This window comes from Tuber melanosporum (genome assembly GCF_000151645.1).
Source record: "Tuber melanosporum whole genome shotgun sequence assembly, scaffold_140, strain Mel28".
Taxonomy (NCBI): Eukaryota; Fungi; Ascomycota; class Pezizomycetes; order Pezizales; family Tuberaceae; genus Tuber; species Tuber melanosporum.
In genome coordinates, this window is record NW_003298798.1 from 122,363 (window position 1) to 133,375 (window position 11,013).

The window sequence follows — 11,013 nt, forward strand, 5'->3', positions numbered from 1 at the left end:
TAAGATACACGAAAAAAGAAGTTGCAAGGTCTCACATAGGTATTGTCTTTTAAACGTGCCCCGTATCCACAGCCACTCCCCCGCAATTCTACCACACAGGGCAAGGAGCAAACCGAAGAGTAAACTTCAATCAAGAAACAATCTCATTCCCTTCCTGCAATAATCAGGCCATGTGTATACAAATATACCGGAACAACACAGCTACCAAGCCCAGGCCTGCTTCTTTTGTTTGTGCTTTTGGGGGGCTTCCGGCTGCTCGCAGGGGGCTTCCGGCTGCTTGGGGGAGGTTCCTTTTTCCTTCGTGAAAAGGGTTGGAAATCGAAGTTGGACGTAGTCTTTCAAAGTCCATAAGACCAACTATACCTGTTAGATTAACCAGATACAGTAGCTGAATGAGAAACTAACCGATGATGATGCGACAAATAAGAAGTGGACTTGCCACTTGGTAACTTTCTGGTCGGATTTAACATCCGCAAATTCCTTGCGCATCTCGGACTTCACCTGGTGTATCTCGGACTGCATCTCGGACTTCGCCTGGTGTATCTCGGACTTCACCTGGTGTATCTCGGACTGCATTGCGGACTGCAGATTGTTTATCGCTTGTCCTAGTTCACGTCCTAGGTTTCCGATCGCTTTAGTCACATCGACCTTAAATTCTCCGTGATCCTGCCATCATTGTCTCAGTTAGTTGTTACTAGATATTTGTAAATGTAATCCGTACCTTAATAGCACCATCAATTTTAACATCCAACCTATTCATTCTGTCCCACTATACCATGGTTTGTTAGCTGAAGTTTGGACAACCTGTTTGAGGTAGAGAGACTTACCCAGAGATAAGACTGACTACCACCCCCATTGGGTCCCACCTTTGGTTCGACACTCTCCGGGGCTGTGTGGTTAGGTTTGTTATCGTGTTCTGTGTCATCGGGGATGAATTCATTGCCGAATTTTCTGAACCCAATCCGTTGAACAAGGGTAGGGGAGGTGATTCTTGCTTGACAGATGAGTCGGAGCATGGTGCTTTGTTGTGTCAACTGCTTTTCTTTTGTGGGTGATTAGGGTAAGTGGATGGTTTGATTGAAGATGCGTACCCTCTAAATTTATATCCAAGCCCTGCCCTTCGTATCCAAGGTTAGGGTTTTTAGGGGATGCAACCACTGCCAAGCCCAGCACAATTCGATCCTATGGAGATATTTGTACGGTGGTTAGAGTGTTGTGGGGGGTTTTATTTGGTTGATGTTGTTGTGTGGTGGATGAGTCATTGCTTATGTAATGTGTGGTGGAAAAGGAAATTTTTTTTTTTGGCGGGTGATCAGATTAGATCCACTAGTTTGAGATTAGATCCGCTAGTTTTCGCAGATTAGATCGCATTCAGAGATAGAAACGCAGTACATAGTGATGATAAAAGCATTAGTACTTTTTAGATAGGCGCGCAGTACATATTAGAAATTTCGCATTTTGGCTTGGCATCTTGGCAGGTTTGATGCAACATGTAGTTGTGATGGTAAATGCCACCGGGGTATATCAGAGCACAGCCTGCCTGATATCAGATCGGAAACTTTGATGAGATATCACTCCTTGGTGCAACTGCTCAGTACATATTAGATAGATCTAATATGTACTGAGCAGTCTAGATCGAGGGGATGTTAGTCAGATTGTACTAAGCGGCCGATTTAAGGCGGAGAACTACCGTACTGGAAAACTGAACGGTCGCACCGTTGCCTGAGCCAAACAGGCCCAAATCCTGCTCCATGTGTACCAGTAAATTTAGGAACGCCAAGTTTCAATTAGATCACTCGAACTACCCTACTGTTGTGTGTGGGGGGGTCTGGGGCATCGGAAATTTGCTCCGATGCATAATCCACCAATCATCGCTGATATCTATGACGCACTCCGAAATCTCTGCTCTGCAGCAGTTACCGTGCAGTACGGTCCAAATTGAGTTCATGATAGAATTGCTCATCTCGATTTATTTGCTACTAGTACTCAAAAGTAGGGGATGGGGGGAAAGAAAAAGGAAATAATATGTATGTAAGTCATGGCAATGACCGATGACAAACAAATGGGAAAGGGAAAAAAAAAAAATGATATAACGCCGTTCTCCGCCCATGAAGAGAAACTGATGAAATGAACTCGTTTTTCACAGTAAAGAAACATACCGATGCCCAAAAATCACGGGAATTATAGACAGTAATGATGAAAAAGAAACCACCAACATCTTCATTGCTTGTTATCCGGCTAGATGGCCCATTGTAACCCGACTTCGTGGAGGGCATCGACAAGGGCTTCTCCATTCTTCTTTTGCTCTTGTTGGAGCAGGTATTCGGCGTACTTGGAGCGGTGGTTGTGAATACCGCACTCGGTCTTGTTGGTGCCCTTCCATCTACCGGACCGCTCGTCTTCGCCCTCCGCAATAGGACTGCGATAAATTGTCAGTAATCAAAAAAAAAAACCAAGGGAGGTCGAAGGGGGAGGGGGACAAACCTGGTGCTATGCCAGTCCCCGATGCTCTTGTATCCCATATCCAAAAGGGAGTTGTAAGGAACGTTGTACTTGGTGACGTACTCCCGAACCTGCTTGAACGTCCAGTTCGCTAAAGGGTTGACCTTAATGAGCCCTGCATCATCCAGCCCGATAATATCCAAATCTCCCCTCTTTCCGCCCTGACTCTTTCTACGACCGGTGAGGACAGCCTTCACATTGAGTTCTGCGTAAGCCCTCTGTGCGGGCTCAACCTTGGCAAGATAGTCGTAGAGATTGTCGTTGGTGTCCCATAGATTATCCCCGTGGATACATTCAAAGTCTCGTGCATTGGCACATCCGCTCGGCTTGTAGATGTGTAGTTTCGAGTTTGGGTAACGCTCACGGACTCTGTCGACAAGTTCGAGGGTTTCATCGAAATGGTAGAGGGTATCGAGGAAGATAAGATCAATCTGACGGGGCGCCCCAGCATTGATACGGGATAGCATATCAAGTGTCACGAGACCGGTAAGGCCAAAGGCTGTAGTCTGGAATAGATTTGGGAGAGAAATCATGCACCATTTGAGGATTTCTGTAATGCATGTTAGACAAGTGTAATACCCGAGACCTAAAGTTCATAATGGAAAAAGTACGTACCTTCCGGCTCGAGAGTCTGCAATTGCTGGTTTAAATACTTCAAGTGAGGACTTGAGAAATAAACATCAGGCATGCTGGGGGTAGCTGAGCCAGGGGAATCATAACCCGACTCTTCATCCTGTGACATGGATCGCTCAGGGATGGGTCGTTGAGGGTATTCAGTTGGAGTTACTGTCATGATGTCTGGTTTTGTGTAGGGATTGTTGGTTCTTTCTGGGTACGATCCGCCGGATCGGGTGAAAGGTGAAGATAAAAAGGTCAAAGTCCTTTGGATGTTTATGCGAAAGAGATGCACTATTATGCCTTCCTATAGTATCCGTTGAGGGATGGAGGCTTGATTGGTATAGTTGAATTGAGAGAGTGCCGAAGCTTGGATGGAGTCAGAATGCAAAATCAAACAACGGGGAGGGGAGAGAAGAGTAAAAGTACAGATGCCATCGCTTCTCCGCTTCTTTCATCATCCTTCTTTGCGGAATCTATTTCAATAGAGACTGCAGGGCCGATGGTTGAATCTTGAGTTGAAATTGCGTGCTCAAGATAGCAGGGTGTGAAAAAAGCAATACTAGTCCTAATCGGGTCTTGGCATATATACGGGTGGTGTAGGATTAGACGTTGCCAGAAGAGTGCAAACTTTAGAAATCAGTCCCTGACAAAGTGTTGTTGTAGTGACAAAGGAGGGATGAGACCCCTGTGATGGAATATCAACTAATGGGATCCATGATATCGGCGAAGATTCAGTGGCCCATCAAGCGCCTGTGCGTGGCAAAAACGTCGGTTTAACTCCGGGTTAAAATTCCTAGTAATTAAAAAGTAAGGTACCATGCCTCGGGACCTAGGAGGGGCCAAGTTCCTGCGTGTAGAGTACTCGCCCTAGGCAATAAGTACTAGGAGACAGGGGTCGTGGATTTGCATGGGCGCTGAGATACACACGGATTTTTTGCCATATATGCGTCAGACTATAAATAGTGGTACTGTAGGGTGCTTGATTGAAGTTTCGGTATCAGTGGCACACCCGAGAGACATTACCCTGGATGGTTCTCTATTTCCCATTGCCTCGGTTAACTTCTAAGGGATATAATTGATGGGTGAGGGATGGGTGAGGAGTAGACTCAAATTTAATCCATCTATCAAAAGAAGACTGCTTTCTATGCTCTTGTTGAGAAATGGAATATTTATGCTCCCGGGCAGGTTGGATTCCCCGGACCACTGATTTTGACCGGAATTAACATCAATACCCGGCTCCGTACCACTTTTTCTTGGATGGCCCTTGTATATTGCCTAGGACAGGCAACCCCGAAGAAGGCTGCGGGATTTATCAGCATCAACCTGCAATGCTTTCCGAATACCCTAGGACACCTCTCCCCGCCCCTCTGCTACCAGATCGCATTTCCTAACAGCATTATATCATAATAAACCCTACATGTCCTCTCTTCGCTGCAAAATGAGATTTCTCATCCACTCAAGCTATTATTCTGAGTTGAATATACAGCGATACTTACCGATTGGGCTGACCCATCACCGATCTTCCACGGGTTTCTTCCGGCTCTCAGTTCTCTCCACCCGGACTGCAAGGCTACTCTTATCGCCAGGGAGCGATGCTAATCACGCCATGAGCACTTGTCAGGAAAGAGTCGGTAGGGGCACGTGACTCTTATTAGGATCATGATGATCGAATGTTTTCTGGGTGAGCTGGCTTACCAGAGTTGTTCCCAGTTGGCCGGCCGATGATATTCCTGAGAAATTGTATCCTTCGTGTAACGGTAGGCATGGAGTGAAAAGAGAAGGGTTAGGAGCATTCAAGCCACTCCTGGGGAGAAACCTGGCGAGTGATACATGATGAAGCACTACCATTTTGAGCAACCACCACTCTAGAAAGCAATCAAGTAGCGCCTTCCCACAGGGTGAGCACTACAGAGTGCAGATCCAAATTAACGTGGTCCTGAAAATCCCAAATAATCGTGACCGACCTTTTAAGCTGGAGGGCAGGGCCAGTGGAGACTAGTCCGGTAGGGCCGTAAATTTGGCTTCAACAAATCGAGTTTGTCATCAAAGCATTCCTACATCATATATTCCCTTGCTCCACTATCAATTAAGCGTTTGTCGAAGACAGATGGAGGTAGACTCCCCGAATTGCCTCCTCTCGTAGAGAAAACCCGTCGCAAAGTTAAGGTACCCTTCTATCCATCTCGGGGAAGCAAAGGTCTTATTAGTAACCCAGAACTTGAGGTCATATTTACCAATCGATACTCGTTTTGAACACGCCCAAACCTCGCCCTCTCATCCCGTACGGGAGGAAAATTTTGTGGAAAGGAATAGAAAAAAACAAAAAAAAACAAAAAAAAATACTCGATGGCGTGATTTACGCGGTCGATCGCGTGATAAGGGGTTTTTTTCGATAGTGGGGGCAAGAGAGTATCCGTCGTTATTCCCACGGCATTGGCGGATGCGGGATTCCTTTCGGACGCACGGAGGGCCTATCGTGGATGTCAAGTGCGGGGAAAACCGAGTAAGCGTGTTCGTACGCTAGATGGAAAGGTACATTTGGTATCTCGCGGCTCGGGGGCCTGGATATGAGGAGTGAAGGAGCATGAACTCGCATCAGAAGTGGGGGTGTGCTGGGATAGCATACCTTGATAAGGGGATGTACTGTACAATAACCTCGGGGGTTGGAATCTTGGTCACATGTTGAGCTTATTTTTGTTGAATGTTTGCTATCATAGCTGCATTGTTTGAATGAGGGCGTATAAAAAGGTATGGGTAGTAGGCCCGGTGCCCTGAAATGATCGAAAATATCTCTCAGCAACTTTGTATCATAGAGGCATTGTATATACAAGCATCCGAGCCCTTTATTAATTTGTGCCAAGCAATGACCACTTCATTTCCCTTTCGTGTGTCTGATTCTCTCCAACTCCAGGACGTTCCTTTCCCACTCCTCCATGCTGCCATCTGGTTCTAAGGTTTTGTCTGCTCCAAGCCTGAACCACCCACCCCCGCTTGACGCTGCATGAATCTTCTTATCCTTCATGAGCTCCAACATGTTGGCCACATTCCTTCCAGTCACAATCGCACATTCTTTACAGGCCCCTCTCAACCCTGCTAGTGCCCTGCTCTTTCTGTAAGACTCCTTAGTCCAGGCAAGACCTTGTTGCTGATCACCCATAGCAAACAGCAACTCTCCGATATATGCCATGGTAACAGCTTCGGCACAAGGATCTGATATCTCCTTCGAAGACTCAGATTTTGCGGGGTTCTCCACCGGTGAGGCAGTACGACGTGCTTGCAATATGGTGGTCAGCAACTCTAGTGCAAGATGCTGGCGGTCATTACGGGCGTGTAATATAGAGAGCTCGGTGATTGCTTTTAACAGCAACGGCGTATTCTCTTTTGAGGATGGGTCAGGAAGCGGGGGTAACCCGTTCGAGGTTCGGTTTACGTCATTGGAGTCTGTGGGGGCGGCGCTTGCGAAGGAAACGGCATCCATTAATGCTGCCTGGGCGCCAGGTAGATCATTCTTGGATTCGCAGATCTTGGAGACCCGTAACGCTGCAGTGACTCTTTCTTCGCGCCACAACGATTCCTCAGATTCGTTCTCTCGGGGCAATTGTAGTATTTGTTGGTAGTGTGCTTTAGCATCGTCTATCATACGTTCACGCTGCTCCAACTCAGCGAGATAGCTCAGGCTCATTATGTAACCCTTCCTCCAGCCTTTCTTCTGCCTTGCCCATCCTTCCTCTCCCAACTCCAAGACGACTCCCCTCATAATTTCGATGGCCCCTTCGTAGTTTTCTGTCCATTTTATCAATGCTCTGGATAGATCCAGGTTGTATCGAGCCATAAGAGGCATATCTTTGGGCGTAGGATGGAGGGTTTCGACATAGATCAATGCTCCGACAAAGGACAGGCCAAATGCAACAGCAATCAAGCTGTATCCGTAGGCAATCACCCTTAATAAGATCAAACCTTCGCGGTGTAGGTAAGCTTTCGCGCTAGCCGAGATGTGACGTCGGAAGACATTGTGAAAGTGGGGTTCGGTGGAGGTAATACTCGAAGTAGGCCGTGTGCACAAGGCTAAAGGGCGGGGTGAGTTATAGGTTCTGAGGTGGCGGAACGAGGATAGGGGTGAGAATCGTAGGCTGGGAAGACGGTAGGGTATGGACGGTGGTGGGCGCAACTCTAGCCGGGGAATCCTTTTAAAGGCCATAGAGAGAGATAACCATCCAGTTGGGGATACTCGGGATATAGCTATCGAGAAATTGAGATGATGCCGTTACGATAGCTTTCTTGCCCAGAAATGGAAGCATCAGAGTGGGGTTGAGGAACTAGTGGGAGCTCTCGATGTCGAACGAGGTTGTGATTGTCAACCTTCGATCTAATCTTATCTTTGACTTCTGGTCGAATCTAAGCGCCCCTATCGTACCGTACCGTATTACCACACAATTATATTCCCTGTACTTAGGACCCAGAACACTTGCATCAACAAACCTGCACAGTGCTCAGAGGAAGGCTTTCATAAGCTATTCGAGTATGTTCAACACCTCCCAGACCCTATCGACCACAGATGTCTATTATTCGACGACCCCAATTGATCTCAAAGCACCATACAATGTAACCACCGCTGGCCGGAAAACCATTCTGATTACCGGAGGAGCTCGTGGCTTGGGTGAAGGAATGTTGAGGAAGTTTGCGAAACTCGGGTGAAATTTTTTGGGGTCCCAGCCGCTCCTATGTGAGAAGCTAATAGCAGACCAGTGCTACCGTGATAGTCGGCGACCTTAACGAGTCCCGCGGGGAGTCGGTTATTGCAAAAGTCCGGAAGAGCTCGGACAACGAAAAGTACGTTTGTTTTCCACACATGACACCTGTTTTCTTGCGTGTGCACAAAAGCCTCACGTGCGGAATCTGAAACTTGGCCTGCTGAGGAAATAATAACTCTCTGACACACTTTTGAGGTTCTTGCTCTCGGAATAGTGTGCATTTCTTACCTCTCGATGTCACATCCTACACCTCACAGTGTGAATTCTTCCGTAGTGCCCGGGAACTTTCCCCGACGAAAAAGATCACAACTGTAATCGCCAATGCAGGTGTCGCTGAACTGGGTTCTTTCATCGAATCTTCTCCGACAAAAATCCCTCTCGACGTTGACCCCCCAGAACCAGACATGACAACCGTGGACGTGAACTTTAAAGGGGTTTTATACACAACAAAGCTTGCGCTTCATCATCTGCGGTCGTCTCCTGTTGGTCAGAGGGAACTCATCCTTGTCGGATCAATGTCGAGCTTCACCAGCGGACCAATGATGGCAGTTTATTCTGCTACCAAGCATGGAGTTTTGGGGCTGTTCCGGTCGATAAGATTGTTTCCTAGTAAACGTGACGGAGTCCGGATCAATATGATATGCCCATACTTTGTGGACACTCCAATAGTTCCCATCGGGGGTAAGGTGATGTTGGCAGGGTTGGAGATAGCAGTATTAGATGATGTAGTTGATGCTGTCTCAAGATTGGTTTGCGATGAGGGGATTGCGGGAAGATGCCTCGCCATCGCCCCTCGCCAAGCAGGAGGTGTTATGGAGGTCGGAGTTCAAGAGATGGAAAATGTGGACGCGTTCTGCAAAAGAGTCGTTATAGCCATGAATATGCGGAGCAAGATGGAGATCTTCACAAAGTTTCTTGTGGACATCCTGTGGCTTCTGGTTGTAGGGCCTATACTCAGACTCGTCAAGGAGTAGGGAGGGGAGCATTGTTGATGATTTGCCTTTTTTCTAGTTAACGGTCCGACTGTTTTCACGTATGCTCCCTCTTTTACACGGAATATACGATTCTAATGTTGGATTGAGCATCGCATTTGTCCGGCATAGTGGGAGCGATCGATACCAAGTTGCATTTGGGTGAGACCATACGATTACAGCTCAGGCAACGGCGGCGGTTGTTTTTCATGTTTTTCATTTTTTTCTTCTGTCATAAATTTTAAAGGACGAGCTTTAAAGCTCAGCGTACCCTCATTATCTTAATAAAAGCGTCTCAAGGATTGATCCCCTATGAGATTTGCCAATTTGTGGACCTGTTTATCCATACGCTGTCCAACCGGTAAAGTTTTCCGTCGAATGTGGGGGGAGGAATCAGAAGGTGGATTGATATGTATGAGTACTCTACCAGTATCTTGGCGATTATTTATACGTGTTGTTGGCAAAGTGCTTAATCTCCTTGTTTTAACCTCTGATTTATTAACAGCGCCAATAGCTCAGTTGGGAGAGCGTCAGACTGAAGTTCCACTTCAGTTTATCAAAAACCTGGGGTAATCTGAAGGTCACCCGTTCAATCCGGGTTTGGCGCATTTTTTTGATCTTGGCCCACATGTGAAATCACTGTGGGGGATTAGGTTAAGCGTGCTTTTCATTCAATTCCGTTTGTGTATGATATCACGGTTGTGGATAACGTTTCTGGTAAAGTGTGAGACCATTCCTTGCCCTTATTACTATGACCTTTTGTTCCCACTTTTGTACGAGTAAGATAGGATCCTTGGGGTATCTGAAACAGTCAAATTCGTAGCCTACACACTAAACTAAGAAGGGTTGCTTGGCGCTTATAAATCGGCTGAGTGATATCAAATGTTCACAGGCGGGCTTTACCGGCCAAATATTACACAAACGATGAGAAAAGAGAGCGCACCTCAACAGGCTCGCACAACAGCACTGATCTGAATAAGAAGCAAGAGTCTATGATACAGGAAGGCCAGCATGCCTTGTATTGTAGCAGTCCATACAAAAGGAAAAACAGCAACCCAGTCCTTCACATCCATAACGAGTCAAAGGCACTCGCTCTCCCTTTCTCTTCATATTACGCAATATAAATCTGCACTGTACACAACTAACCTTTAAGTCACCAATTATAGTAAACTGGTATTGAGCTTGAGTGCCAGCCGGAAGGGGAAGCTTAGTTCTCTGCTGTTATTTGCTGTAGCGTAGGGAAGTAGTCATGTATACATAGAAGGATTTACATGGTTTATTGTGCTTTTGGCATAGAGTTTAAACAGTGATTCAGTAGGCAAAAGACAGAAAGTACGAGAAGTGACATGATACTGATAGGAAGGAGAAAGTCGGTAGGTAAGGAGGTAGGAGTTATTGACAGTGGTATCCAGTAACCAATAATATATTGGAAGCCAGTTCTAGAGACATTTCACTAAGTGAAGCAGTAGCTTCGGTCCTGGTCACCAATATCTACTCTAACCACATACTGATTGTAATCATTAATGATTACAGGAATCAGTACTCATATGTTCTCAGGTACACCAAATGCTCAGTGGATCACTGGCCCATTACAGCTCATAAGATGAGACTTTTTTCTTTCAGTAACAACTTGATTTATAAGATTATAAATTGTTGTAAGAAAATAAACTGCTGGATTATCCTGCCATTGTACTCCAAGAATCTTGACAGTGGCACTTGTAGAGCTACCTGAAACCTCATTCCAAAGAATAGTAGAACAGAAATCATGTAGTTCTGGTGGAAATGCCTTGGAATTAACTTTGGCGGTACCACAACTACTTAAACCTCCATAGTACAGCTGTTCTAATAATGTAACCAAAGGGAAATAGTTATCAATGTATATATTAAAGTGTAAAGGAGAGAAAGAAGGTAAAGTGGCAGCCAGCTGAAAAACAGCAAAACCAGTAGGTATAAGATCAGGCTGTGGAACAAGGTTGACAAACGAATCTGAACACAAGGCAAAAATCCAATTGTATGTATAGCCAATATCTTATAAGGCAAAAACCCTATATCTCATTCTTATTAGTTTACTAGGCATAAAGTAAGTATAGTGGCTTCACTCTCTAAACTGTATCACTATCTCTTCTACCATTACATTTAAAGAAGGTAAATAATACTGCTGGTAGCAATCA

At 45.9% G+C, this 11,013-nt stretch overlaps 5 protein-coding genes; 2 read left to right on the top strand and 3 right to left on the bottom strand.

The window, feature by feature from the left end:
- Positions 1 to 1,943: 1,943 nt before the first annotated feature.
- GSTUM_00002663001 (uncharacterized protein) lies at positions 1,944 to 3,272 on the bottom strand. XM_002836354.2 has 3 exons: positions 3,118 to 3,272; positions 2,485 to 3,052; positions 1,944 to 2,419 (listed from the first exon to the last, which is right to left on the bottom strand). Exons 1-3 carry the CDS (start codon positions 3,188 to 3,190, stop codon positions 2,239 to 2,241), a joined length of 822 nt encoding a protein of 273 aa, XP_002836400.1. The 5' UTR covers positions 3,191 to 3,272; the 3' UTR covers positions 1,944 to 2,238.
- A 3-nt stretch (positions 3,273 to 3,275) lies between these two features.
- On the bottom strand, positions 3,276 to 3,578 carry GSTUM_00002664001 (uncharacterized protein; the record flags this gene model as incomplete). Its single annotated transcript, XM_002836355.1, has 2 exons — positions 3,276 to 3,486; positions 3,547 to 3,578. The coding sequence occupies 2 exons, from the start codon at positions 3,576 to 3,578 to the stop codon at positions 3,276 to 3,278; spliced, it is 243 nt and encodes an 80-aa protein (XP_002836401.1).
- A 10-nt stretch (positions 3,579 to 3,588) lies between these two features.
- GSTUM_00002665001 (uncharacterized protein) lies at positions 3,589 to 6,110 on the bottom strand. XM_002836356.2 has 4 exons: positions 5,085 to 6,110; positions 4,816 to 5,025; positions 4,617 to 4,715; positions 3,589 to 4,546 (listed from the first exon to the last, which is right to left on the bottom strand). The coding sequence occupies exons 2-4, from the start codon at positions 4,966 to 4,968 to the stop codon at positions 4,517 to 4,519; spliced, it is 282 nt and encodes a 93-aa protein (XP_002836402.1). The 5' UTR covers positions 4,969 to 5,025; positions 5,085 to 6,110; the 3' UTR covers positions 3,589 to 4,516.
- Positions 6,111 to 6,140: 30 nt separating this feature from the next.
- Positions 6,141 to 7,448, top strand: GSTUM_00002666001 (uncharacterized protein; the record flags this gene model as incomplete). XM_002836357.2 has 2 exons in its annotated part: positions 6,141 to 6,232; positions 6,287 to 7,448. 2 exons carry the CDS (start codon positions 6,141 to 6,143, stop codon positions 6,735 to 6,737), a joined length of 543 nt encoding a protein of 180 aa, XP_002836403.1. The 3' UTR covers positions 6,738 to 7,448.
- Positions 7,449 to 7,452: 4 nt separating this feature from the next.
- GSTUM_00002667001 (uncharacterized protein) lies at positions 7,453 to 9,262 on the top strand (the record flags this gene model as incomplete). XM_002836358.2 has 3 exons in its annotated part: positions 7,453 to 7,811; positions 7,867 to 7,950; positions 8,086 to 9,262. 3 exons carry the CDS (start codon positions 7,453 to 7,455, stop codon positions 8,843 to 8,845), a joined length of 1,203 nt encoding a protein of 400 aa, XP_002836404.1. The 3' UTR covers positions 8,846 to 9,262.
- Between the last annotated feature and the right edge of the window lie 1,751 nt (positions 9,263 to 11,013).

Coding starts and splice junctions, on each gene's coding strand:
- GSTUM_00002663001 (XM_002836354.2), bottom strand. CDS start 3,190: ATGCCTGATGTTTATTTCTCAAGTCCTCACTTGAAGTATTTAAACCAG. Junction 3,053..3,117: donor GCAGACTCTCGAGCCGGAAG/GTACGTACTTTT, acceptor CATGCATTACAG/AAATCCTCAAATGGTGCATG. Junction 2,420..2,484: donor GGGGACTGGCATAGCACCAG/GTTTGTCCCCCT, acceptor AATTTATCGCAG/TCCTATTGCGGAGGGCGAAG.
- GSTUM_00002665001 (XM_002836356.2), bottom strand. CDS start 4,968: ATGGTAGTGCTTCATCATGTATCACTCGCCAGGTTTCTCCCCAGGAGT. Junction 4,716..4,815: donor GCCAACTGGGAACAACTCTG/GTAAGCCAGCTC, acceptor TGGCGTGATTAG/CATCGCTCCCTGGCGATAAG. Junction 4,547..4,616: donor GTGATGGGTCAGCCCAATCG/GTAAGTATCGCT, acceptor TTTGCAGCGAAG/AGAGGACATGTAGGGTTTAT.